The sequence below is a fragment of the Psammomys obesus genome, unplaced genomic scaffold (assembly GCF_907164565.1).
Source record: "Psammomys obesus unplaced genomic scaffold, mPsaObe1.curated_primary_1811, whole genome shotgun sequence".
In the NCBI taxonomy this organism is placed as follows: domain Eukaryota; kingdom Metazoa; phylum Chordata; class Mammalia; order Rodentia; family Muridae; genus Psammomys; species Psammomys obesus.
The window spans coordinates 558531-583291 of record NW_026590486.1 but is presented as its reverse complement, the minus strand read 5'-3'; the positions used below and the strand labels follow the sequence as shown (position 1 = coordinate 583291).

Here is a 24761-nt window from a genome sequence, read left to right as displayed (position 1 = left end):
ACACACACACACACACACACACACACACACACACACACACACACACAAAACATAAAGGCTCAGTCTGGAGGGAAAAATTGCCATGTTTCTCTTCACATAAAGTTTTTTTTTCTTTTTGATTTTTTAAATTTATTGCAATTTATTCACTTTGTATACCAGCTGTAGCCCCCTCCTTTATCTCCTCCCAATCTCATCCTCCCTCCCTCTTCTCCTACCATACTCCTCCCCCAGTTCACTAATAGGGGAGGTCCTCCTGCCCTTCCATTTTACCCTAGCCTATCAGGTCTCATCATCATTGTCTGCATTGTCTTCCTCTATAGCCTGGAAAGGCAGCTTTCCCCTCAGGGGGAGGTGACCAAAGAGCAGGCCACTGAATTCTTGTCAGAGACAACTCCTGTTCCCCTTGCTAGAGCAATCTCCTGGACATTGAGCTGCCATGAACTACATCTGTGCAGTGGTTCTAGGTTATCTCCATGCATGGCCCTTGGTTGGAGTATCAGTCACAGAAAAGACCCTTGGGCCCAGATTTTGTGGTTCTGTTGCTCTCCTTGTGGAGCTCCTGTCCTCTCCAGGTCTTTCTATCCCCCTTTTCTTTCATAAGATTCCCTGCACTCTGCCCAAAGTTTGGTTATGAGTCTCAGTATCTCCTTTGATAACCTGGTGGGTAGGGTCTTTCAGAGGCCTTATGTGGTAGGCTCCTGTCCTGTTCCCTGTTTTCTCCCTCTTCTGATGTCTAGAAGGTTTCATGTGAGGCAAGTGAGTGCCTCCTGGGGGTGTTATAGAGAAATTCCTGTATTTAAGAGGGATAATTAATGGATTTTCAGGGTTTTTCACGTTTGGAGATACTAAGTTCCCAGAAACATCTGTAAAACCTGGTTAATATGTAATATCTGATCTTTTGTATATACTATATGACCTTTCTATGTTGTTCTCATTACATTGTAGGTAAAAGTCTCATTTATTAGCTACTCCTATAGTGAGAATGATTTTACAAGGCAGATAAATAACGTTTAATAATAATTCATTTGAGGAAAGAGTTTTGATAGCTGTCTTCTTGTAATTTTTGTTTCCTATTACTCCTGATTTTCCCATGCAGTTGATTAATATATTTAGTTGCTTATTTGTTTGAAGGGACTCCAATATAAGGTAGAGAAGATTGCCTTCTTTCTGTCTCTCTCTTTTTGGCCATTTTTTGATATCATCAGTAGAGTAAAAATTCTTTCATAAGAGAGTTAGCATCATATACCTAATTACACTAAAGTGTAAAAGATTAATTTCAAAGTGAAACTTGCTAGGAACTTACACAAAAACTGATAACTGCGAGGCTGTGCATTATTTCTAAGACTATTCTTGGCTACTTCAGTTTGAGCTTTGTGTCCTCCATACCCTTTATGGACACTAAGATATTCTACAACTTTCTAAGCTGAGATAACTGCCAGGAGTGAAAAATAATTCCTGTCTCTACACTTACAGTTAAATTCTGCCACTCAGAGATTCAATTGACCTGTCTGCTCCATTGTGGAAGAAATCAGAGTCGTACCGTTTATGAATTAATTTCAGAATTTTTGTTTCAAAATTGCTGTTAAAAACTTGCCTTTCTATGTGTGTCTTTCTGCTTCTGGGTTACCTCACTCAAGATGATCTTTTCTAGTTTCCACCACTTGCCTGTAATTTTCATAATTTTCTTTTTTTTTTGCTCAATTTTTTTAAATTTCATTTTATTTTATTAATTACACTTTGTTCACTTTGTTTCTCCCCATAAGCCTCTCCCTCCTCTCCTCCCCACCCCACCCTTCCTCCCCCTTCTTCACGCATGCCCCTCCCCAATTCCACTGATAGGGGAGGTCCTCTCCTTCCTTCTGATCTCAGTCTATTAGATCACCTCAGGAGTGGCTACATTGTCATCTTCTGTGGCATGGTAAGGCTGTTCCCCCCTCAGGGGGAGGTGATTAAAGAGAAGGCCAATCAGATTATGTCAGAGGCAGTCCCTCTTCTCATTACTATGTAACCCACTTGGACACTGAACTATCATGTGCTACATCTGTGCAGGGGTTCTAGATTATCTCCTTGCCTGGTACTTGGTTGGAGTATGAGTCTCTAGGAAGATCCCTGTGTTTAAATTTTCTGGTTCTGTTGCTCTCCTTGTGGAGGTCCTGTCCTTTCCAGATCTTACTATTTCCCACTTCTTACATAAGATTCCATGCACTCTGCCCAACTGTTGGCCATAAGTCTCTGCATTTGCTTTGATAGTCTGCAGGGCAGAGCCTTTCAGAGGCCCTCTGCAGCAGGTTCCTAACTTGTTTCCTGTTTTCTTCTTCTGATGTCCATCCTCTTTGCCTTTCAGAATGGGGATTGAGTGTTTTAGTCAGAATCCTCTCTCTTGATTAGTTTCTTTAGATATATAGGTTTTACTAGATTTATCCTATATTATATGTCTAAACGAGTGAGTATATACCGTGTGTTTCTTTATGCTTCTGAGACAGCTCACTCAGGATGGTCCTTTCCAGGTCCCACCATTTACCTGCAAATTTCATGATTTCTTTATTTTTCATTGTAGAGTAATACTCCATTGTATAGATGTACCACAATTTCTGCATCCATTCTTCAGTTAAGGGGCATCTGGGCTGTTTCCAGCTTCTGGTTATTACAAATAAAGCTGCTACAAACATGGTTGAGCAAATGTCCTTATTGTGTACTTGAGCCTCTTTTGGATATATACCTAGGAGTGGTATGGCTGGATCTTGAGGATGCACTATTCCTAGTTGTCTGAGAAAGTGCCAGATTGATTTCCAGAGTGGTTGTACAAGTTTATATTCCCACCAGCAGTGGACGAGGGTTCCTCTTTCTCCAGAACCTCTCCAGCATGTGTTGTCACTTGAGTTTTTGATCTTGGCCATTCTGATGGGTGTAGGGTGAAATCTCAGGGTCGTTTTGATTTGCATTTCCCTAATGGCTAATGAGGTTGAGCATTTCTTTAAGTGCTTCTCTGCCATTTGATATTCCTCTGCAGAGAATTCTCTCTTTAGCTCTGTTCCCCATTTTTTAATTGGATTACTTGGTTTGCTGCTTTTCAGCTTCTTTAGTTCTTTGTATATACTCGATATTAGTCCTCTGTCAGATAAAGGGTTAGTGAAGATTCTTTCCCAATCTGTAGGCAGGCGTTTTGTTTTGATGACAGTGTCCTTTGCTTTACAGAAGCTTTTCAGTTTCATGAGGTCCCATTTATTGATTGTTGCTCTTAGAGCCTGTGCTGTTGGTGTTCTGTTCAGGAAGTTGTCTCCTGTGCCAATGAGTTCTAGGGTTTTTCCCCCATTTTTTTCTAGCCGATTTAATGCATCTGGTTTTATGTTGAGGTCTTTGATCCACTTGGACTTTAGTTTTGTGCAGGGTGATAAGTATGGATCTATTTGCATTTTTCTACATGTAGATATCCATTTAGACCAGCACCATTTGTTGAAGATGCTATCTTTTTTCCATTGTATGGTTTTGGCATCTTTGTCAAAAATCAGGTGTCCATAAGTGTGTGGGTTTATTTCTGGGTCCTCTGTTCGGTTCCATTGATCCACCATTCTGTTTCTATGCCAGTACTATGCAGTTTTTATTACTGTTGCTCTATAGTACAGCTTAAGATCAGGGATGGAGATACCTCCAGAAGATCTTTTATTGTAGAGGATTGTTTTAGTAATTCTGGGTTTCTTGTTATTCCATATGAAGTTGAGAATTTTTCTTTCCAGGTCTGTAAAGAATTGTGCTGGTAATTTGATGGGACTTGCATTGAATCTGTAGATTGCTTTTGGTAAGATGGCCATTTTTACTATGTTAATCCTGCCAAGCCATGAGCATGGAAGATCTTTCCATCTTCTCATATCTTCTTCTAATTCTTTCTTTAGAGACTTGAAAATTTTTTTCATACAAATCTTTGACTTGCTTGGTTAGGGTTACTCCAAAGTACTTTATGTCATTTGTGGCTATTGTGAATGGTGTTGTTTCTCGAATTTCTTTCTCAGCCCTTTGTCTTTTGTATACAGGAGGGCTACTGATTTTTTTTTTAATTAATTTTGTATCTGGCCACTTTGCTGAAGGTGTTTATCAGCTGTAGGAGTTCCCTTGTAGAGTTTTTGGGGTCGCTCACATATACTATCATATCATCTGCAAATAGTGATAATTTGACTTCTTCCTTTCCAATTTGTATCCCCTTGATCTCCTTCAACTGTCTTATTGCTCTAGCAAGGACTTCCAGCACTTTGCTGAAGAGATATGGAGAGAGTGGGCAGCCTTTTCTTTTCCCTGATTTCAGTGGGATTGATTTAAGTTTCTCTCCGTTCAGTTTGATGTTGGCTATAGGCTTGCTGTATATTGCCTTTACTATGTTTAGATATGTGCCTTGTATCCCTGATCTCTCCAAGACTTTAAACATGAATGGATCTATTTAATTGATTTACCTGGTCCTGATTCTTTGGTAAGTGGAATCAATCAAGAAAATTGTCCATTTCATTTAGATTTTCAAATTTTGTGGCATATAGACTTTTGAAGTAAGTCCTAATGATTGTTTGGATTTCCTCAGAGTCTGTATTTATGTCCCCCTTTTCATTTCTGATTTTGTTGACTTGTATGTTGTCTTTCTGCCTTTTAGTTAGCTTGGCTAAAGGTTTGTCGATCTTGTTGATTTTCTCAAAGAACCAGCTCTTGGTTTCATTAATTCTTTGAATTGTTTTATTTGTTTCTAATTGATTGATTTCAGCCCCAAGTTTTATTATTTCCAGCTGTCTACTCCATTTGGTATGTCTGCTTCTTTTTTTTTTCTAGGGTTTTTAAGTGAGCCATTAAGTTTCTTGAATGAGCTGTCTTGAATTTCTTCTTGAAGGCACTTAGTGCTATGAACTTTCCTCTTAGTACTGTTTTCATTGTGTCCCACAAGTTTGGGTACGTTTTGTCTTCATTTTCATTGAGTTCTAGGAAGACTTTAATTCATTTCTTTTTTTCTTCCCTGACCCAGCTGTCATTTAGTAGCAAGTTGTTCAGTTTCCATGTGTGTGTAGTCTTTTTTCTATTTCTGTTGTTGTTGAGGTCCAGCTTTATTCCATGGTGATCAGACAGGATACTAGGGATTATTTCAATCTTCTTGTATCTCTTGAAGCTTGCTTTGTGACCAACTATATGGTATATTTTGGAGAAGGTTCCATGAAGTGCTGAGAAGAAGATAAATTCTTTTTTGTTTGGTTGCAAGGTTCTGTAAATATCTTTTAGGTCCATTTAATCCATGGCCTCTGTCAGAGACATGGTTTCTTTGTTTAATTTCTGTTTTTTCAACCTGTCCTTTGTTGAGAGTGGGGTGTTGAAGTATCCCACTATAAATGTGTGGGGACCTATGTGTGGTTTAAGTTTTATCAATGTTTCTTTTACAAATGTGGGTGCCCTTGATGTTCAGGATTATGATGTCTTCCTTGTGGAATTTTACCTTGATGAGTATGAAGTGTCCTTCCCCATCTCTTTTGATTAATTTTGGTTGAAAGTCTATTTTATCAGATATTAGAATAGCTTCTCCTGCTTTCTTCTTGGGTCCATTTGCTTGGAAAGCTGCCTTCAGACCCTTTACCCTCAGGTAGTATCTATCTTTGTGACTTAGGTGTTTTTCTTGTAAGCAACAGATTGCTGGGTTTTGTTTATGCATCCGTTCTGTTAGTCTGTGTCTTTTTATTGGAGAATTGAGTCCGTTGATATTGAGAGAGATTAATGACCAGTGGCTGTTAGCTCCTTTGATTGTGATGTTGGCTGTGATCATAAGGTTGTGTGCTTGGTTGCTGTTTGTTTTACTATAGTGAGGTTAATTATTTCCTGTGTTTTCTTGAAAGTAGCTAGTCTTCTTGGCTTGTATTTTCCCTTCTATTAGCTTCTGTAATGCTGGTGTTTTTTGTGCCCACTGTTCAGCCTGGGAAGGTGATCAGGACACGCAGGCCTGTGGCTCTGGTCTGGTGACCTAGTACCTTCTTGACCAGGGATCTCTTCCGGGTTCAGGCTGGGTATCCTGAGAATGGACCTGATTCCCATGTTGTGGGGGTTTCCTTTCACCTCAGAAACATGATCTCTGTTGTTTTAGGGCCCAGAGTTCAGTCTCTTGGTCACTGTACAGAAAATGTTGTCTTGCTCCTCAGATGCAGTGTTCTCCTCATGCTGCCATCTTGTCCCCCCGATTTCCTTGTTTTTAATTTCTGAGTAGCATTCCACTGTGTAAATGTACCACAATTTCTGTATTCATTCCTCAGTTGAGGAACATATAGGTTGTTTTCAGATTCTGGCTATTATGAATAAAGCTGCTACAAACAGAGTGGAGCAAATGTCCTTGTTGTATGGTTGTACATCTTTCAGATATATGCCTAGGAGTGGTATAGCTGGATCTTGAGGTAGCAATATCTATAATTTGAGGACAGGCCTTCACTAGCAGACTAACACAGCCAAAAAATCTGGGTCCAGGGGGCCCTGCAGAGACCAATGCTCCAAACAAGGACGATGCATGGAGAGGACCCAGACCTCTTGCTCAGATGTAGCCCATGGCAGTTCAGTCTCCAAGTTCCCTAGTAAGGGGGACAGGGGCTGACTGTGACATGGACTCAGTGGCTGGCTCTTTGATCACCTCCCCCTGCGGGTGTAGCCTTGCCAGGCCATAGAGGAAGAGGATGCAGCCAGTCTTGATGAAACCTGATAGTAGGGGTCAGATAGTAGGGGAAGAAGACTTCCCTTATCAGTGGACTTGAGGAAGGACAAAGGGGGAAATGAAGGAGGGAGGGTGGGACTGGGAGGAGAGGAGCAAGGGCGCTACAGCAGGGATACAAAGTGAATAAATTCCAATAAATAATAAATAAATAAAAATTTAAAACCTTGCTTTTACATTGTTCGTGACATTTCTTGATTCATAGTGAAGTAGTTAATAGGATACTGAATATGCGCACCACAATCAGCAGTAATCTCGGTAAAATTTTGAGCAAAACAGAAAAAGTTTATGTTAAGCTCAATTTGTAGTTTCGTGTTTGGAGATTGCATTGGATATCAAGCCAAGGCAAATCTCTCCTGCAGGTCTATTTCAGACTTTGATTGTAATATTCACTGTCTATTTATTTTCTCTCATTTTTGGTGTGCTTTATTTTTCTCTAAATAAACAACTGTAGGACATGAAATTTAATGAGAGCTGTGGAGTTTTCCCTCTTGAGGACCATTTGGACTTTACAGAATGTTTAGATTTCCTGTTTACCAGTCTCTGCAGCACTGTGCTGACAGAGAGGCATGCCAGGCTTCCATCGTGAGCACGCATGTACAGTGAGCTGCTGGATTACAGACTGACCAAACAACTAGTTGATTTCAAAATATTCTCCCAGAACAAATGAAAACATTGTCAGAAATATCTTTTCGACTTTGTTTGCCTACATTTTCTTCTCGGTACCTGTGCTCCATGCTTAATCATTTAAACTAAATTAAGGGAAATCTTTAATAGCTCTTTAAACTCAGTCTTTGCATGTTTTTTCAGGAGTAATGTTTATTTTAAAAGTAATGTTTATTTCAAAATAATTATTTTGAAATCGGTCTTCTCAAATGAGCTCTTGATGACTCTGATTGGGAGGTGTCCCTATTTTGTGAAGGGAGTACTGAATATTATTTGTGTTTGAGGAACTTTTATTTTGGTAGGATTTCTAATATCTAAATGTTTTTTCTTCCTTTTGTGTTACTTTTTCTCAGAAAAATGGAAGCTGTTTGACTCTGGCTCCTACAGATGAGTGTGGCCTTTCAAATTTTAAGTTTTTCTTCAAAAAAAGGAAAAAAAGTGAGTTAAGTTATGTGCAAATAGAATGTAACTATGTAATTATGTTCACAAGTTTGTTAACCGCATCTCATCATCTGTAATCATTTTCTATGAACACTAGGACAATATTGTATTGATTCATTATTAACTTTTCTTAGGAGATAAACACATAGAAGATAAAGAAATAAAAAGAAAATACATGTACTCATAGAGTATATGCTCTTACGAGAAGGGTATAATTATATGGTTTAAATCCTGGAATTCTAGATTATAAAGCAGAAGTGTATAGTTGGGATTGCTGGAAGAGTAATCTTTTTTTTTTTCTTTTACAAAAACCCGATGCTTGTAACATCTATGAACTTCTATTTTATATCATATCTCCAAGCCACCTGTTAGCATGCTTCCATTTGGAAGAATATTCTATAGAATTAGGAGCAAGACGTAGATGAAAACTCAGAAAATACACTAAATAACAAGCAGAGTAAGGTGTGCACTCTAGTAAAGAAGTCTAATCGTATTAGACTTTCATGGCCAGATTTAGAATTATAGATCAACATAACAGCAAAAATGATAAATTTCACAATATGTCTATCACATTGTTTTAGAGGCAAATAAAATTTATCATTGTTCTCAGGCAGCTGAGTTTATTTTGAAGATTTAAAAACTCATCTTTAGAATATTTCAATTAAAACCCATCTTTGCCATGTTTTAATGTGTAAAGATTTTTTTTTATGTGAAAATTCCCAAATTGAGTGGACATACTTTTAACACTTGTTTGAATTTGAATATTTATAAAATTCTTAAAAGTGCAAAATGTGTTTCCTAAAGATAGACTGGATAACCCGGAGACCTAGGATAGAATCAAACATGACTGGCAAAAAATATAAAAAGTCAATGAAATGCTTCCTCACGATATCTGCTATACTCACAGACCGGAGCCAAGCCCAGTGTATTCAGTGAGGCTACGTCCAGCAACTGATGGAGCAAATGCAGGGATCACAGCCGAACATTAGGTAGCGATCCGGACCCTTGAGGAGGAGGGGAAGAAGGGTAGTAGGAGCCAGAGGGGCTCGAGGACACCACGAGAACAAGGCTCACAGGGGCTACTGACCAGGGCTCACAGGGCTTGTGGAGACTAAGCTGACAGCCTGCACGGGTCTGAACAAGGCCCTCTGCATATATGTTAGGGTTGTGTAGCTTGATGCTCTTGTGGAAATCCTGGCAGTGGAAGTGGGGTTTGTCTCTGACTCTTTTGCCTGTTCTTAGAACCCCTTTCCTCAAGCTGGCTTGACGTGTGTTTGGCTTGTCTTGTTGTAAACTTGCTATGCCACGATCAGTTGCTATTCTTGGGAGACCTGTTCTTTTCTGAAAGGAAGTGGAGGAAGAGTGGGTCTGGGGAGGAAGAACAGAAGGTAGCATGGAGGGACGGGGAGGAGTGGAGGGAGGAAAAACTGTGGTTGGATTGTACTATATGAGAGAAAAATAAAGTAAAAGACAATTTACAAAGGCCGAAAAAATAATGATTTTTACCATAAAGAACATTATGGTTAACTATGAAGAATATAAAATGGAAAGAACTTAATTCTTTTATATTAATTTTCTTTACCTGTGAAGTTCTTCAAATGTAGCATCACAAAAGCTGAAAACCTTTTGTGAACTGTTTTATTTAATTCTATCTCTGATAATAGTTCAACGCTGTAGTTAATGTGCAGGTAAATGCTACATAGGAGTCACAGTTCTTCCTTTAAAGGATGAGTGTAATAGCTCAGTCTTCCTAGCTGAAATACATATTTGCGTTTAATTAAACTGTAGCCAGCAGTTATTTACTGATCTGTTTGCATTGGCCAGAGTACCTAGGCACCGGTTGGTGGCAATGTTACTACCCAGAAAGCAGCTTGTAGCTAGAACAGTAAGTAAGCGTGATGCATTTGCTGTGAAATCATTAGGAAAATATAGCTAATTTATCCATAATTATGTGGAGGCTATTTTTGCCCTGACATCAAATTAAATTATGAACACCTGCCACCTTTTCCTTGAAATTCTGCTGAGAATTCCCAAAGTAATAAAACCATTTCGTTCTAGAAACATGGTTGGTGACTATCGTGATTAAATTTATCTCACTTTTTCTTTATTAAGTTTGTGGGAAGTTCTTGGAGTTTGACAAAATTACTACTTTTTATTCTTTAGGCAAAACATACAAGAATTGCATATTTCAAAATGAATAAAAAACACTTTTAGCTTAATGACAGGTACACAATTATATTTTGTTTTTAGGCATTGTTTTAAACATTAAACAGTGAGTGATCAGGGCACACAAGGGGCATCAAAATTAATTTATTGGACTGAATAAGTGAATATGTGATTATTATTTTTGTAATGATTAAAGCTGGACAAGTACTCACTGAAGTGCATAATGTCTTTTTTTAAAAAAAAAAAAACAAAACAGATTTATTTTTGACTCAAAATTCTGGAGGCAGAATTGGGAAATTATATCATAGTATGACAGTTGACATGCCGTGTTGGGAGCATGTGAAAGTGGCCAGGGCCATGTGTGGAAGGGAACCTAAGGCAATGGAAACAAGAGGCTGGGGAAGGGCAGGCTCCTCCTTTAATATGAAAAGACTAAGACTTCTTTCAAAGCACACATCAGTTAGATCAAAAAGAATCTCAAATATCATATTTATTTAAGAATAAAAAAGGACTAGATAGCTTTATTTAAAAACATAATTAAAACACATTTGCTATAAGGATTAATTAGGGAAATAAATGAAATAAAAACACAACAAAAAAATTTCCCTCACTCTAGCACATTAAGGCACTTTATGTCCACTGTGTTTTAAGATACATATATAGACCTCCTGCTCAGATGCAGCCCACAGGCAGCTCAGTTTCCATGTGGATTCCCTAGTAAGGGGACCAGGGGCTGTCTCTGACATGGATTCTGTTGCCTCCTCTTTGATCTTTTACCCCTGGCAGAGTGGCCTTGTCAGGCCACAGAGGAAGAGGAAGCGGGTGGCAGGGGGAGAAGGAAGGAGGGTGGGGTCAGGAGGAGATGAGGAAGGGGGCTACAGTCATGATATAAAGTGAATAAATTATAAAAAATTAAAATTACATTTAAAAAAGATACATATAGAAGTTGCTTATGGTCATATAGTACGTCCTGCTATACGGAAGCTAATCTGCATTACCACAGATGTCATGCATGAAATGTTGATGCATTACAATGGTCTACAGAACTAATGCTGCCATGAGCGTTAGAAAACACTTCATATTTATGACATTAATAAGTACTTTCCAATGTGTTTGTTAGTTGGCATTAAAGACAGAGATTTAAATTATTTCCACATGCTTTCCTAATAAATTTACATTCTTTTTAAAAATTATTTTCTTCACAATTTATTCATTATATATCCCGATTGAAGCCCCCTCCCTCAACTGTGCCAGTTCCACCTTCTTCCCCTCCTTCTTCCCCTCATCCCCTTCCCCTAGTCCACTGAAAGGGGAAGTTCTCCACTGTTGCCATCTGCCCATAGTTTGTTAAGTCTCATCAGGATTGCCTGGATCCTCTTCTGTGGTCTGGCAAGCCTGCATCATCAGGGGCGAGTGATTGGAGAGCAGTCAACTGAGTTCATGACAGAGGCAACCCCTGCTCCCTTACTGAGAGATCCACATGGAGACTGAGCTGCCAATTGGCCACATCTGAGCAGGGGGTCTAGGTCCTCTTCATGCATGGTCCTCCATTGGTACATCAGTCTCTTCAGGAACCACTGGGCTCAGATCTTTTAGTTTTGTTGGTCTCCTTGTGGAGCTCTTGTCCCTTCCATGTCCTTCTAATCCCACTCCTCTCTTCCTCCACAAGACTCCCTGCACTCTGTCTAAAAAGTTTGGCCCTGAGTCTCAGCATCTGTTTTGATCTACTGTTGGGTGAGTCCTTTTAGAGGACCCTCTACAGTAGGCTCCCATCCTGTTTCCTCTCTTCCATTGCTTCCGGTATCTATCCTGTTTGCCATTCTGAATGAGATTTAAGCATCTTTCCTGGGGTCCTCCTTGTGACTGTCATCCCCACAAATACTTTTTCAAACTTAAGAGTCTATACAGCTTAAAATGCCTACATGGCATGTCTACTTTGATTTAAACATGGCCAACTCTGTGGAACTAAATGGCCTTATAATCCTTTTCCCTTTACCATCTATGCTGCCAGACTTCACCCATTTGTGAATGTTATCATAATCCTGTGAGAAAAAAAAAAAAACATTTCTATAACATACTCTTCATAACCAGTTTTTTCAAACATCCAGTTGTGAATACATTTCTTTTTTTTTTCAGTCTTTAATAGTGAAATAAATTTTTTTTCTTATCAGTTACATTTTATTAACTCTGTATCCCAGCCATGTCCCGATCCCTCATTCCCTCCCAGTCCCTCCCTCCCTCCCTCCTCTCCACCGTGCCCCTTGCCAAGTCCACTGATAGGGGGGACCTCCTCCCCATTCATCTGATCCTGTTTTATCAGGTATCTTCAGGACTGGCTGCAAAGCTCTCCTCTGTGGCCTAACAGGACTGCTCCTCCCTTGGGGGGTGGGGAGGCCAAAGAGCCAGTCATTGAGTTCCTGTTAGAAATAGTCCTTGTTCCCCTCACTATGGGAAGCCAATTGGTTACTGAGCTACCACAGGCTACATCTGAGCAGAGGTTCTAGGTTACATTCAAACATGATCCTTGGTTGCATGTCAGTCTCAGAAAAGACCCTGTGCCCAGATATATTTGTTCCTTGTGGAGCTCCTATCCTTTTCTCATCAGACTAACTCCCCTTCTTTCTTATGATTCCCTGTACTCTGCCAAAGGTTTGGTCATGAGTCTTTGCTTTGAAAACACTGCTAGTTAGAGTCTTTCAAATGCGCTCAGTAGACTCCTGTCATACGTTCAATGTGCATCCCATCTGTCTTTCTAAACGAGGATTGATAATCTTACCCCATGTCTGCTCTCTTGATTATCTTTTTTAGGTGTATAGATTTCATTATGTTTATCACATCTTATAAGTCTATATAAGCGAGTATATAACATGTTTGTCTTTCTCCCTCTGGGATATTTCACTCAGGATGATCTTTTCTAGATCCCACCATTTGCCTGCAAATTTCATGATTTCCTCCTTTTTGATTGCTGAGTAGTATTCCATTGTGTAAAAATACCACAATTTCTGTACCCATTCCTCCGTTGATGGACATCTGGGTTGTTTCCAAGTTCTGGCTATTACAAATAATGCTGCTATAAACATGGTTGAGCAAATATCCCTTTTGTGTACTTGAGCAAACTTTGGGTATATACCTAGCAGTGGTATAGCTGGGTCTTGAGGAAGCACTATTCCTAATTCTCTTAGAAAGCGCCTGATAGATTTCCAGAGTGGTTGTATCAGTTTACATTCCCACCAGCAGTGGAGGAGGGTTCCCCTTTCTCCACAACCTCTCCAGCATGTGTTGTCACTTGAGTTTTTCATCTTGGCCATTCTGATGGGTGTAAGGTGATATCTCAGGGTCGTTTTGATTTGCATTTCACTGATGGCTAATGAGGATGAGCATTTCTTTAAGTGTTTCTCTGCCATTCGATATTCCTCTGTGGAGAATTCTCTCTTTAGCTCTGTTCCCCATTTTTTAATTGGATTACTTGGTTTGCTGCTTTTCAGCTTCTTTAGTTCTTTGTATATACTCGATATTAGTCCTCTGTCAGATAAAGGGTTAGTGAAGATTCTTTCCCAATCTGTAGGCAGGCGTTTTGTTTTGATGACAGTGTCCTTTGCTTTACAGAAGCTTTTCAGTTTCATGAGGTCCCATTTATTGATTGTTGCTCTTAGAGCCTATGCTGTTGGTGTTCTGTTCAGGAAGTTGTCTCCTGTGCCAATGAGTTCTAGGCTGTTCCCCACTTTTTCTTCTAACAGATTTAGAGTATCTGGTTTTATGTTGAGGTCTTTGATCCACTTGGACTTTAGTTTTGTGCAGGGTGATAAATATAGATCTATTTTCATTTTTCTACATGTGGACATCCAGTTGGACCAGCACCATTTGTTGAAGATGCTGTCTTTTTTCCATTGAATGGTTTGGCTTCTTTGTCAAAAATCGAGTATTCATAGGTGTGTGGGTTTATTTCTGGGTCTTTTATGCGGTTCCATTGATCCTCCTTTCTGTTTTTGTGCCAATACCATGCCGTTTTTATTACTATTGCTGTAGTACAACTGGAGATCAGGGATAGAGATACCTCCAGATGATCTGTTGTTGTACAGGATTGTTTTGGAGATTCTGGGTTTTTGTTTCTCCATATGAAGCTGAGAATCTTTTTTTCAAGGTCTATAAAGAATTGAGTTGGTATTTTGATGGGAATTGCATTGAATCTGTAAATTGTTTTTGGCAGGATGGCCATTTTCACAATGTTAATTCTACCAATCCATGAGCACGGGAGATCTTTCCATCTTCTGAGATCTTCTTCAATTTCTTTCTTCAGAGACTTGAAGTTTTTCTCAACCAGGTCTTCTTTCACTTGCTTGGTTAGTGTCACCCCAAGGTACTTTATGTTATTAGTGGCTATTGTGAAGGGTGTTGTTTCCCTAATTTCTTCCTCGGCCCTTTTGTCTTTGGTATAAAGGAGGGCTTCTGATTTTTTTGAGTTGATTTTGTATCCTGCCATTTTGCTGAAGGTGTTTATCAACTGGAGGAGTTCTCTGGTTGAATTTTTGGGGTCGCTCATATATACTATCATATCATCTGCAAATAGTGACACTTTGACCTCTTCCTTTCCGATTTGTATCCCCTTGATCTCCTTTAGTTGTCTTATTGCTCTGGCTAGGACTTCAAGTACTATGTTGAAGAGGTAGGGAGAGAGTGGGCAGCCTTGCCTTGTCCCTGATTTCAGTGGGATTGATTTAAGTTTCTCTCCATTGAGTTTGATGTTGGCTATAGGCTTGCTGTATATTGCCTTTACTATGTTTAGATATGTGCCTTGTATCCCTGATCTCTCCAAGACTTTAAACATGAATGGGTGTTGGACTTTGTCAAATGCTTTTTCAGCATCTAAGGAGATGATCATGTGGTTTTTCTCCTTCAGTTTGTTTATGTGGTGGATTACATTGATGGATTTCCATATGTTGAACCACCCTTGCATGCCTGGGATGAAGCCTACTTGGTCGTAGTGGATGATATCTTTGATGTGTTTTTGGATTCGATTTGCAAGTATTTTATTGAGTATTTTTGCATCAATGTTCATAAGAGAGATAGGTCTGAAGTTCTCCTTTTTTGTTGGGTCTTTGTGTGGTTTAGGTATCAGGGTGACTGTCGCTTCATAGAATGAGTTTGGTAATGTATTTTGTGAAATAGTTTGAGGAGAATTGGTGTGAGCACTTCTTTGAAGGTCTGGTAGAATTCTGTGCTGAAACCATCTGGCCCAGGGCTTTTTTTGGAGGGGAGACTGTGAATGACTGCTTCTATTTCCTTGGGGGATATAGGGCTGTTCAGTCTTTCTATCTGATCTTGACTTAATGTTGGAAGATGGAATCTATCAAGAAAATTGTCCATTTCATTTAGGTTTTCAAATTTTGTGGCATATAGGCTTTTGTAATATGACCTAATGATTGTTTGAATTTCCTCAGTGTCTGTAGTTATGTCACCCTTTTCATTTCTGATTTTGTTGATTTGGATAGATTCTCTGTGCTTTTTAGTTAGTTTGGCTAAGAGTTTGTCTATCTTGTTGATTTTCTCAAAGAACCAGCTTTTTGTTTCATTGATTCTTTGAATAGTTTTATTTGTTTCTAATTGATTGATTTCAGCCCTGAGTTTGATTATTTCCAGCCTTCTGCTCTTCTTGGGTGTATCTGCTTCTTTTTTTTCTAGTGTTTTCAGTTGGGCCATTAAGTTGTTTGTATGTGATGTTACAAATTTCTTCTTGCAGGTACTTAGTGTTATAAATTTTCCCCTGAGCACTGCTTTCAATGTGTCCCATAAATTTGGGTATGTTGTGCCTTCATTTTCATTGAATTCTAGGAAGTCTTTAATTTCTTTCTTTATTTCTTTCTTAACCCAGCTGTCGTTGAGTAACAAGTTGTTCAGTTTCCATGTACGTGTAGGCTGTTTGTCATTTCTGTTGTTGTTGAGGTCCAGCTTTAGTCCATGGTGGTCAGATAGAATACAAGGGATCATTTCAATCTTTTTGTATCTGTTGAGGCTTGCTTTATGACCAACTATATGGTCTATTTTGGAGAAGGTTCCATGAGGTGCTGAAAAGAAGGTATACTCTTTTGAGTTTGGATGAAAAGATCTGTAGACGTCTATTAGGTCCATTTGATTTAGGGTCTCTGTAAGTGTTTTTATTTCCCTATTTGTTTTCTGTCTAGTTGATCTGTCCCTTGGTGAGAGTGGAGTGTTGAAGTCTCCCACTATTATAGTATTAGGATCAATGTGTGATTTAAGCTTTAATATTGTTTCATTTACGAATGTAGGTGTTCTTGTATTTGGGGCATAGATATTCAAAATTGTGATGTCCTCTTGGGGGATTTTTCCTTTGATGAGAATATAGTGGCCGTCCTTATCTTTTTTGATTAACTTGGGTTGAAAGTCTATTTTATTAGATATTAGGATGGCTACTCTCGCTTGTTTTCTGGTACCATTTGCTTGAAAGACATTTTTCCAGCCCTTTACTCTGAGGTAGTGTTTATCTTTGTTGCATAGGTGTGTTTCTTGGATGCAACAGAATGATGGATCCTGTTTCCGCAACCATTCTGTTAGTCTGTGTCTTTTAATTGGGGCATTGAGTCCGTTGATGTTGACAGAAACTAGTGACCAGCAATTGTTACTTATTTTAGATGTGGTGTTGGTGGTGTCACTGAGTTTCATTGCTTGTCCTCTTTTGGGTTTTTTGTTGTGTAGTTATCTATTTCCTCTGTTTCCTTCGATGTAGTTGTTTTCTTTGGTTTGGAGTTTCCCTTCTAGTAACTTCTGTAGAGCTGGGTTACTATGTAGATATTGTTTAAATTTGGTTTTGTCTTGGAATATCTTGAATTCTTCGTCTATGTTGATTGAAAGTTTTGCTGGGTATAGTAGTCTGGGTTGGAATCTATGGTCCCTTAAGGACTGTATGATTTCTGTCCAGGCCCTTCTGGCTTTCACAGTGTCTGTTGAGAAATCTGGTGTGATTCTGATAGGTCTACCTTCATATGTTACTTGGCCTTTTTCCCTTGCTGCTTTTAGATTTTTTTCTTTGTTTTGTAGGTTCAGTGTTTTGACTATGATGTGACGTGAAGAATTTCTTTTCTGGTCTAGTCTACTTGGTGTTCTGTAGGCCTCTTGTATGTTTATAGCCATCTCCTTCTTTAAGTTGGGAAAATTTTTTTCTATCATTTTCTTGAAAATATTTTCCGGACCTTTGAGCCTGATGTCTTCTTTTTCTTCTACTCCTATTATTCTTAGGTTTTGTCTTTTCATGGTGTCCTTGATTTCTTGGATGTTTTGTGTTTGGAACTTTTCTGATTTTATTTTTTCTTTGAGAGACGTGTCAATTTCCGCAAGTGTATCTTCTGCTCCTGAGATTCTTTCTTCCATCTCTTGTATTCTGTTGGTGATACTTACCTTTGCAGTTCCTGATTTTTTTCTCTATGTTCTCCAGCTCCTGTTTTTTCTCTATTTGTGTTTTCTTTATTGATTCTAATTCTGTTTTCATGTCTTGCACCATTTCCTTCATCTGTTTGAATGTGGAGTCCTGCTTTTCAATGATAGCTTATTTTTTTGTCCGTTTCCTCTCTATGTATCACTAATTGTGCCTCTACTTCTTTGGTTATAATTGCCTGTATTTCTATGAGAGCTTTGTTTATTTCTTCTTTATTTGCCTTCATTTGTGTGGACATTTCTTTGAGAGCTTTGTGCATTTCTTCTCTGTTTGCCTCAATTTTCGTGGTCATTTCTCTGAGAGCACGATTTGTTTCCTCTTGGTTAGGCTCGATTTCTTTGGCTATTTCTCTGAGGGCTTTGTTCATTTCATCTTTATGGGCCTCTAATAGCTGGAGAAACATAGTTTTGAGGTCTTTTTCTTGTATATCTAGTGAATTGAAGTGTCCATTGTTTTGTGGGGTTGCTGGTGAGGTCATTATGTCCTGATTTTTGTTGGGAGTGTTCTTCCATCTGCCTCTAGCCATCTGGTTATTTATAATCCTCACTGGGTGTTCCTCGAGATTGTAGTTCAGGCTGTGATCCTCTCTTTCTGTTTTCTGGACTGTTTTTTCAGGAAGATGAGAGAGGTTCACTGCTTTGGGGGTGTGCACTGTGTTTTCAGTTTTGCCTAAGTAAGGAATGTGACGCTGATGCTATTTGCATGCACTTTTAGCAGATGCAGTGTGCATGGGCGGAATATCTGACTATTGCAGTGGCCTGCAAGCCACTATTACGCAGTTCTGACTGAGATCCAGGGATTGTTTGCCTGGATTACCCTCGTGGATCCGCAAGGCAGAGGCTTCAATGTTGGGGTCACTATCCCAAGAATCCCTATGATGCCCACACTAGGGGTGTTGGTGGCAGGGATCTCGTCTGGTTGCTTCTGTGGAGAGGCCCTGGGTCTGGGGCAATCTCTTTCTAGAAGGTCACTCACTCTCTTGCAGGACCAGTTGGAATGCACAGGAGTTCCCCTTGCTCACTACTCTCTGTTTTGGTCCTGCTGCGGAAGTGCACGGGTAGGCTAACAGTCAGCTCTGTGACACTGTGGCCGCAGGACTCGGTGTCCACCTTTCCTGTGTGCTGCCTCTGTGTCCTTTCCCTCTGCCAGGAGAGGTTATGTTGACAGGTCCCTGGGTGGCGCGGGAAAGAGTTAGGATGAGTGTACTCAATCCCAGATCCCGGGCCCAGATCTCTCCGCCAGAAGCAGCCTAGCAGTAGAATCTATGTTTGCTGATCCCAAGAGAGTACCAGGTAGGGTTGAGTGTCTTCAGATCCAGAGCTTGGGTTTCTCTGCTAGGGGCCGCTGGGTGAGCTGGAGAGAGGGTGCTGTGTCCTTGGCAGGCTGCCTCTCTGTCCTTCCCCTCTGCTAGGGCAAGCTTATGGAGGTGCTCTCAGGGGAGTGCCAGCAGGGGTTGGGGCTTCTCAGTCAGATCCTGAGCCCTGAGCCCGCAGCGTTTCTCTGCCGGGGGGGGGGGGGCGCCGGTGATAGAACTTGCTGCTAGACCTTATTGCGCTGAACCCAGGAGAATCTCAGGACGTGTAGAATGACCACAGTCCCAGATCCCGAGCTGTAGTTTGTTTGTTAGGTGTGGCCGGCAGCACTGGAGTTCCAGCACTGTGAAGCCGCTGTGCGCCTCTTTATGCTTCCACTCCACTGCGGCAGGGTTATGGCGGCATTTGGGGGAATGCCCAAAAGGATTGGGTTTTCTGAGCCCCGATCTCGGGTTGGGGTACAGACAATGTGGTCTGTGGCAGATTCTGCTGGACGTCTCCTGCCTCCTTCCAAGAGGGAGTAGGGATTTTGAGCTGGGCGCGCAGCTGCAATCTGTGCGTGGAGGGAGCTCAGTTGTGATGGCGGCAGGTACCCGTTGTCGGAGAGACCTTCCAGGGAAAGACGGTGACCCGTGACCAGTCCGGCAACTTTCCTTCCCCATGGGGTTTTTTTGCAACTGGGACTCTCAGCCTTAGGCCCCCTTGTGCCCACCAATCAGCCTGGGAAACTGATCGGGACAAGCAGGCTTGCGGCACCAGCCCGGAGACCCAAAGCCCACGTTAGCCGGGTTCTCTTCCGGGTTCTGGCTGGGTAGCCAAGAGTGGACCCGACCGATTCCCACGCTGTGGGAGCCTCCCCTCACCTGGGAAACACGATCGATTGCTGTTGTTTTACTGCCCAGAGTTCAGTCTCCTGGTCGCTGCACGGGAGTGTGTTGTCCAGCTTCTCAGACACGGTGTTCTCCCAGTGCCACCATCTTGGCCCCCCCATGAAATAAAAAATCGTGAATACATTTCTAATCTCTATGGAGTTCACTTTGTTCCCCAGATGCTGGAGATGATAAATCGCTTACTTGTGCCATGTGTATATAAAAGGCATAGTAACAAGCCATGTGAGTGCTTTAGAAATTAGTAAAGAACTGAAGCAAAATGGTAAAATTACCAATGGAATCTATGGAATATAGATTCTATAATATAAAGCAAAAAAAAATGTACCTGATTTTCATGAAGTTTCACTGAGGTTTTAATGGCCTTGATTTCATAAACTGTAAAATGTTATTGACGACTGAGAGGGTTGAGGCAATAAAACAAAACCATTTAGTATGTGTTTTCCAGACAAAAGGTGATTGACAAATATTAAGAACCATGCTTTCTTCACATTATTGTTATTCTGAGGAACATGGCTTTGGCATCCCTTGCATTACCTTGTAGAACTCACTTTGGTCTATGTGTTACTTTTTGCCAATATCTTCATCCTTCCTTGTTGAACTTTCCTGCATTAACGAAAGCCTTATGCTTTTTCCTGTGTAAACTTAGTATGAAAAGAAAGTCAGGATACATGTCTCCTGCTTATATTTTCTTATATCGTGTGCACTGAATCCATGGCAAAAATATGCTACTGCACTGTTATTTGTTTTTATTTTAATACGCTAAGATAGCTTACCAGTCAGACGGAACTTACTGTGAGGATGATGGAGTCTTTTCCTCTAACTTTGAGTCTTTGCCCTGAGACTTTATGCTCTTCTACATCATCTTCTCTCAGACTTCTCCCATTAATCAGCCTCGTATATTAGAGATAATTCACCAGAGTGAATAGTATACAGTTTTGAAATAGAAATTTCTGCTTTCTTTGGAAACTTAGTTGTGTCATGTGAATATGTTTTTTTTTTTTTTTTTTTTTTTTGTTCCCACTGTGGAAAACAGCGTCCTTGAAAAGGCACTTGATGTTTGTGAGGGGCATGGTGAACTGGAAAACATAATTGTGTGGACTCTGAGCAGGGATAAATAGAAGCCCGATCACAGTGAGACAATGCCTTTTACATCTTTATGCTTTTCAATGGTTTGGAGCACTTTGCTGGTTTTCTCAGTGAGAACTTTTTTGGAGTACTTTTGCCACTTAGGTGGACTCCTGCCACTTAGGGGGAGCTTTGCTGCTTTTGCTGAGCGGTACCACTGCTTTTGCTGTTGTTGCTGTTTGCTGCTGCTGCGGTTTGCTCCATTGCTGTTTGAATGGATGGCTGGTATCCTGACAATTAAAATTGGAATATCACTAAAGAACACAATGACCCTAATCAGCCAAAAGTAGCTAAAAGAGGTCTCATTCCCTTCTAAGCTCCTATTTAACATTGGGGTGGGGTGGGGGGGAAGGAAGGTAGAAGCATTTAAGAACTTTAAAAAAGAAGAAAGAAAAAAAGAAAGCCTTATTATACCAGTAACAATTTGCCTCATTTTGACTTATTGAATGTTATTATTTTCTCTTCAAATCCATTCCAAGATACTTAATTGAATGCATGGCTTAAGATTTATGCTATGATATGTGTCAGTTGTACATTATAAATCATATATATATATATAATTTTAAAAAGTTAATGCATTTATGTATAGGTATTTTGCCCACATATATATCTGTGTACCATGTACATGCAGTCCCCACAGAGGCCAGAAGATGGAGGATGACCCCTGGAATTAGAGTTCTAGATCATTGGGACCTGCCTTGTGGGTGATGGGTATCAAACCTGGATTTTCTGGAAGAGCATCAAGTGCTCTTAACCACTGAGTCATTTCTCCAGCCCCTAGTATATAATCTTTTTTCATAGGAAGCAATATACACCTTTATTAATTTTCAGACACGCATTAAACTCAATTTTACATTAGTGATTTTTCAAAAGGTACAGTAAACAATTTAGACTATGCCACTTCTTTCTGAATATATGTTTTATATAAAATATAAACATGTGGTAAAAATTATTAAAAAATACAAAGAGATCAATGAAAATGAAAACTACAAACAGACATAATTGTAAACAAAAATATGAAACATTAACTCACTGGAAACAGGAACCATTTATAATCTTAACACTGTATATTATATATGGTTAACTAATGTAACTTCTTCAACATTTTCTCTATCTATGGTATTACACAGATGGCGCTTTGTCAAGAATTGACCAAATATTTATATTTCAATATTTCAAGCCTTCAAAAGTTTATATTAGGGCAATATATGATATATAGATTGCACTTATTTCTATTGAGATAATCCAAGTAATACATAACTTTTCCAAATATGTGAATTATAGTTATTTAAAACTGTGAAAACTTAGAAAAAATTTGAATATTTGAAATATTCTTAGAGAAAGATATAATTTTATTCATTTCCATGAATTTCTGTTTTAAAGAACAAAAATGAGGAGGAGGTTCCAAGATGGTGGCACTGTGTCTGAGGAGCAGGACAGCAGTGTTGGCACAGCAATCAAGATACTGAACTCTGGGCCTTAAAACACCAGCGATTGTGTTTTTCAAGTGAGAGGAAACCCCATGGTATGGGAACCAGTCTGGTTCAGGTCACCCAGCTAAATCCTGGAAGAGTTCCTAGGTCCTGGCAGGCACTCAGTCTCCAGCCAAGAGCCACACGCCTGTGTGTCTTGATTACCTTCTCAGGTTGAATTATGAGCACCAAAATACCAGAGATTGGGAGTCCCAGTCATGAGAAAACCCCACAGCAAATGGGACTGACCTCAGGTCACCCAGTCAATCCTTGGAGAATGTCCCTGGGACCAGCAGGCATATAGCCGCCAGCCCAGAGAGGGGTACTCAGCTGCCAACCCAGTGACCTGCTGCGTGCCTGCCTCTGTCCCAGGCAGAACTGTGGCCCCAGAGCACCAGAGACCGGGTTTCACTGTTGGGAGAAAACCCCACAGTGAGGGAAACAGCAGGTCTGAGCTTAGAGCACTCAGCCAACCCCTGCCCCTGGAAAAGTTCTCAGGAAAAGTTTCTGGGTTCCTGCAGGTACCCAGTCACCACTTTGGTGCCAGCACTCATCTGTACCTGTATGTTCTACATACCACCAAAGATGGAACTGTGGATCCCAAAACACCACAGACTGGGTCTCCCTGTTGGAGGAAACCCTACTGTGGGGGGAAACATCTGGTCTGACCTCAGGACACCCAGCTTTGGAAAAGTTTCTCGGTTGCCCCAGGCTTCAGGCTCGGTCTAGCCTCATGCTGCACGCATGAGAGCTGTGCTCACCTGCCACTGATTACCGCTTGGGTACTGGGGCACAGAGCTCAACCTCAGACCACAGAAACCTGGGATTCCCTAGATGAGACCCCAGATACCGCTCCAAGGGGCAACCAGTTATCCTTAACTAAACTGACCAAAACTCTAGGCTCCCAGGTTCTTCAAGAGGGCTGTACCTAGGAAAAAGTGTAAGAACAACAGCAGCAACTCACTAAATTCAGAGCAAGAAACCCAGCAGCAGGGAAGTTATTTCCAGGACTTCTCTGGGTGAGAGGGGAGCCCCCTGACTAGCAAAGATCACAATTGCCACTCAGGTCTACACGCCTGAGGTGAGCAGTGGCAATTACTGAGAAATACAGGCCATTCAGTGACCATACCCAAAAAGCTGAGGAGGCCTTCTTCAGGAAAAATCATCTTCTTGCCAAGGAGATTCTCCCCACCCCAGGATTCCAGGAAGCACCAGAAATTAACAAACAACACCTAAGATAGTCCAATGGGTAGAGGCCAGTGTAAAAGTGTAACCAACAAAAAACAGAGCAACATAGCATCTCTAGAACCCAGTTACCCAGGAGCAAGCACCCTGGACACCCCAGCTAAATAAAATTAAAGAAGATGACTTTATATCTAAGCTTATGAAGAAGATAATAGAGGAAGATAAAGTCAAACAGATTATGTCCTTCCATAAAGAAATAGAGGAAGATAAAGACAAATAGTTATGGCCATTGATAAAGAAATACAGAAAGATGCAGCCAAACAGTTTGTGGCCTTTAGAGAGGAAATGCTTAAATTACTGAAAGAAATAAAAGAAACAGAGGAATGTTCAAACAAACAGCTGAAGAAATTGAAGAAAAAACAGAAAAATACAGTCAGACAGGTGAAGGAAATCAACAAAATGGTTCAAGATCTGAAGATAGAATTGGAAAAATTAAAGAAAACACAAACAGAGGAAATCATGGAGAGGAAAAACTTAGGGAAGAGAACAGGAACTACAGAGGTAAGCATAACCAATAGACTACAAGAGATGGAAGAAAGAATCTCAGGTATGGAAGATACAATGGAAGAAGTCAATGTAATCCATCAAAGAAAATGTTAAATCTAAAAATTCCTAACACAGACCATCCAAGAAATCCAAGACAACATGAAAAGACAAAACCTCAGAATAATAAAAATAGAGGAAAAAGAAGATTCCCTCCTCCAAAGCCCAGAAAATATTTTCAATAAAATCATAGAAGAAAATTTCCCCCAGCTTAAAAGAGAGGCCTATAAGAATACAGAGGCCTACATAACACCTAATAAATTAGACCAGAAAAGAAAATCCCCTGCCTCATAATAATCAAAACAGTGAGTATACAGAACAAAGAAAAAATACTAAAAGCTGCAAGGGAAAAAGGCCAAGTAATATAATGGCAAACCCATCAGGATCACACATGACTTCTCAACATAGACTATGAAAGGCAGAAGGGCCTGGGTGGATATCATGCAGGCCCTAAGAGAACAAAGATGCCAGCCCAGGCTACTATACCCAGCAAAACTCTCAGTCATTATAGAAGGAGAAAACAAGATATTCAACAACAAAAAATATTTGAACAATACCTACTCACAAATCCAGCATTACAGAAGATGCTGGAAGGAAAAATGCAGCCCAGAAAAGCTAACTGCATTAAATAAAACATAGGAAATAAATAACCACACTACAGCAAAATTAAAGTAGCCAAGCACACAAACACACTACCACAGCCAACATCAAAATCAAAGCATCTAACAGCCACTGGTAATTAAT

General features: G+C 40.2%; 1 protein-coding gene across 1 annotated transcript in view; it reads left to right on the top strand.

The window, feature by feature from the left end:
• The window catches only part of LOC129676971 (60S acidic ribosomal protein P0-like), a 180927-nt gene that overhangs the window by 2429 nt on the left and 153737 nt on the right, over positions 1–24761 (top strand). Inside the window, 1 exon segment of the mRNA XM_055607520.1 lies at positions 7729–7813. Coding sequence (XP_055463495.1) covers positions 7729–7813 — 85 coding nt within the window.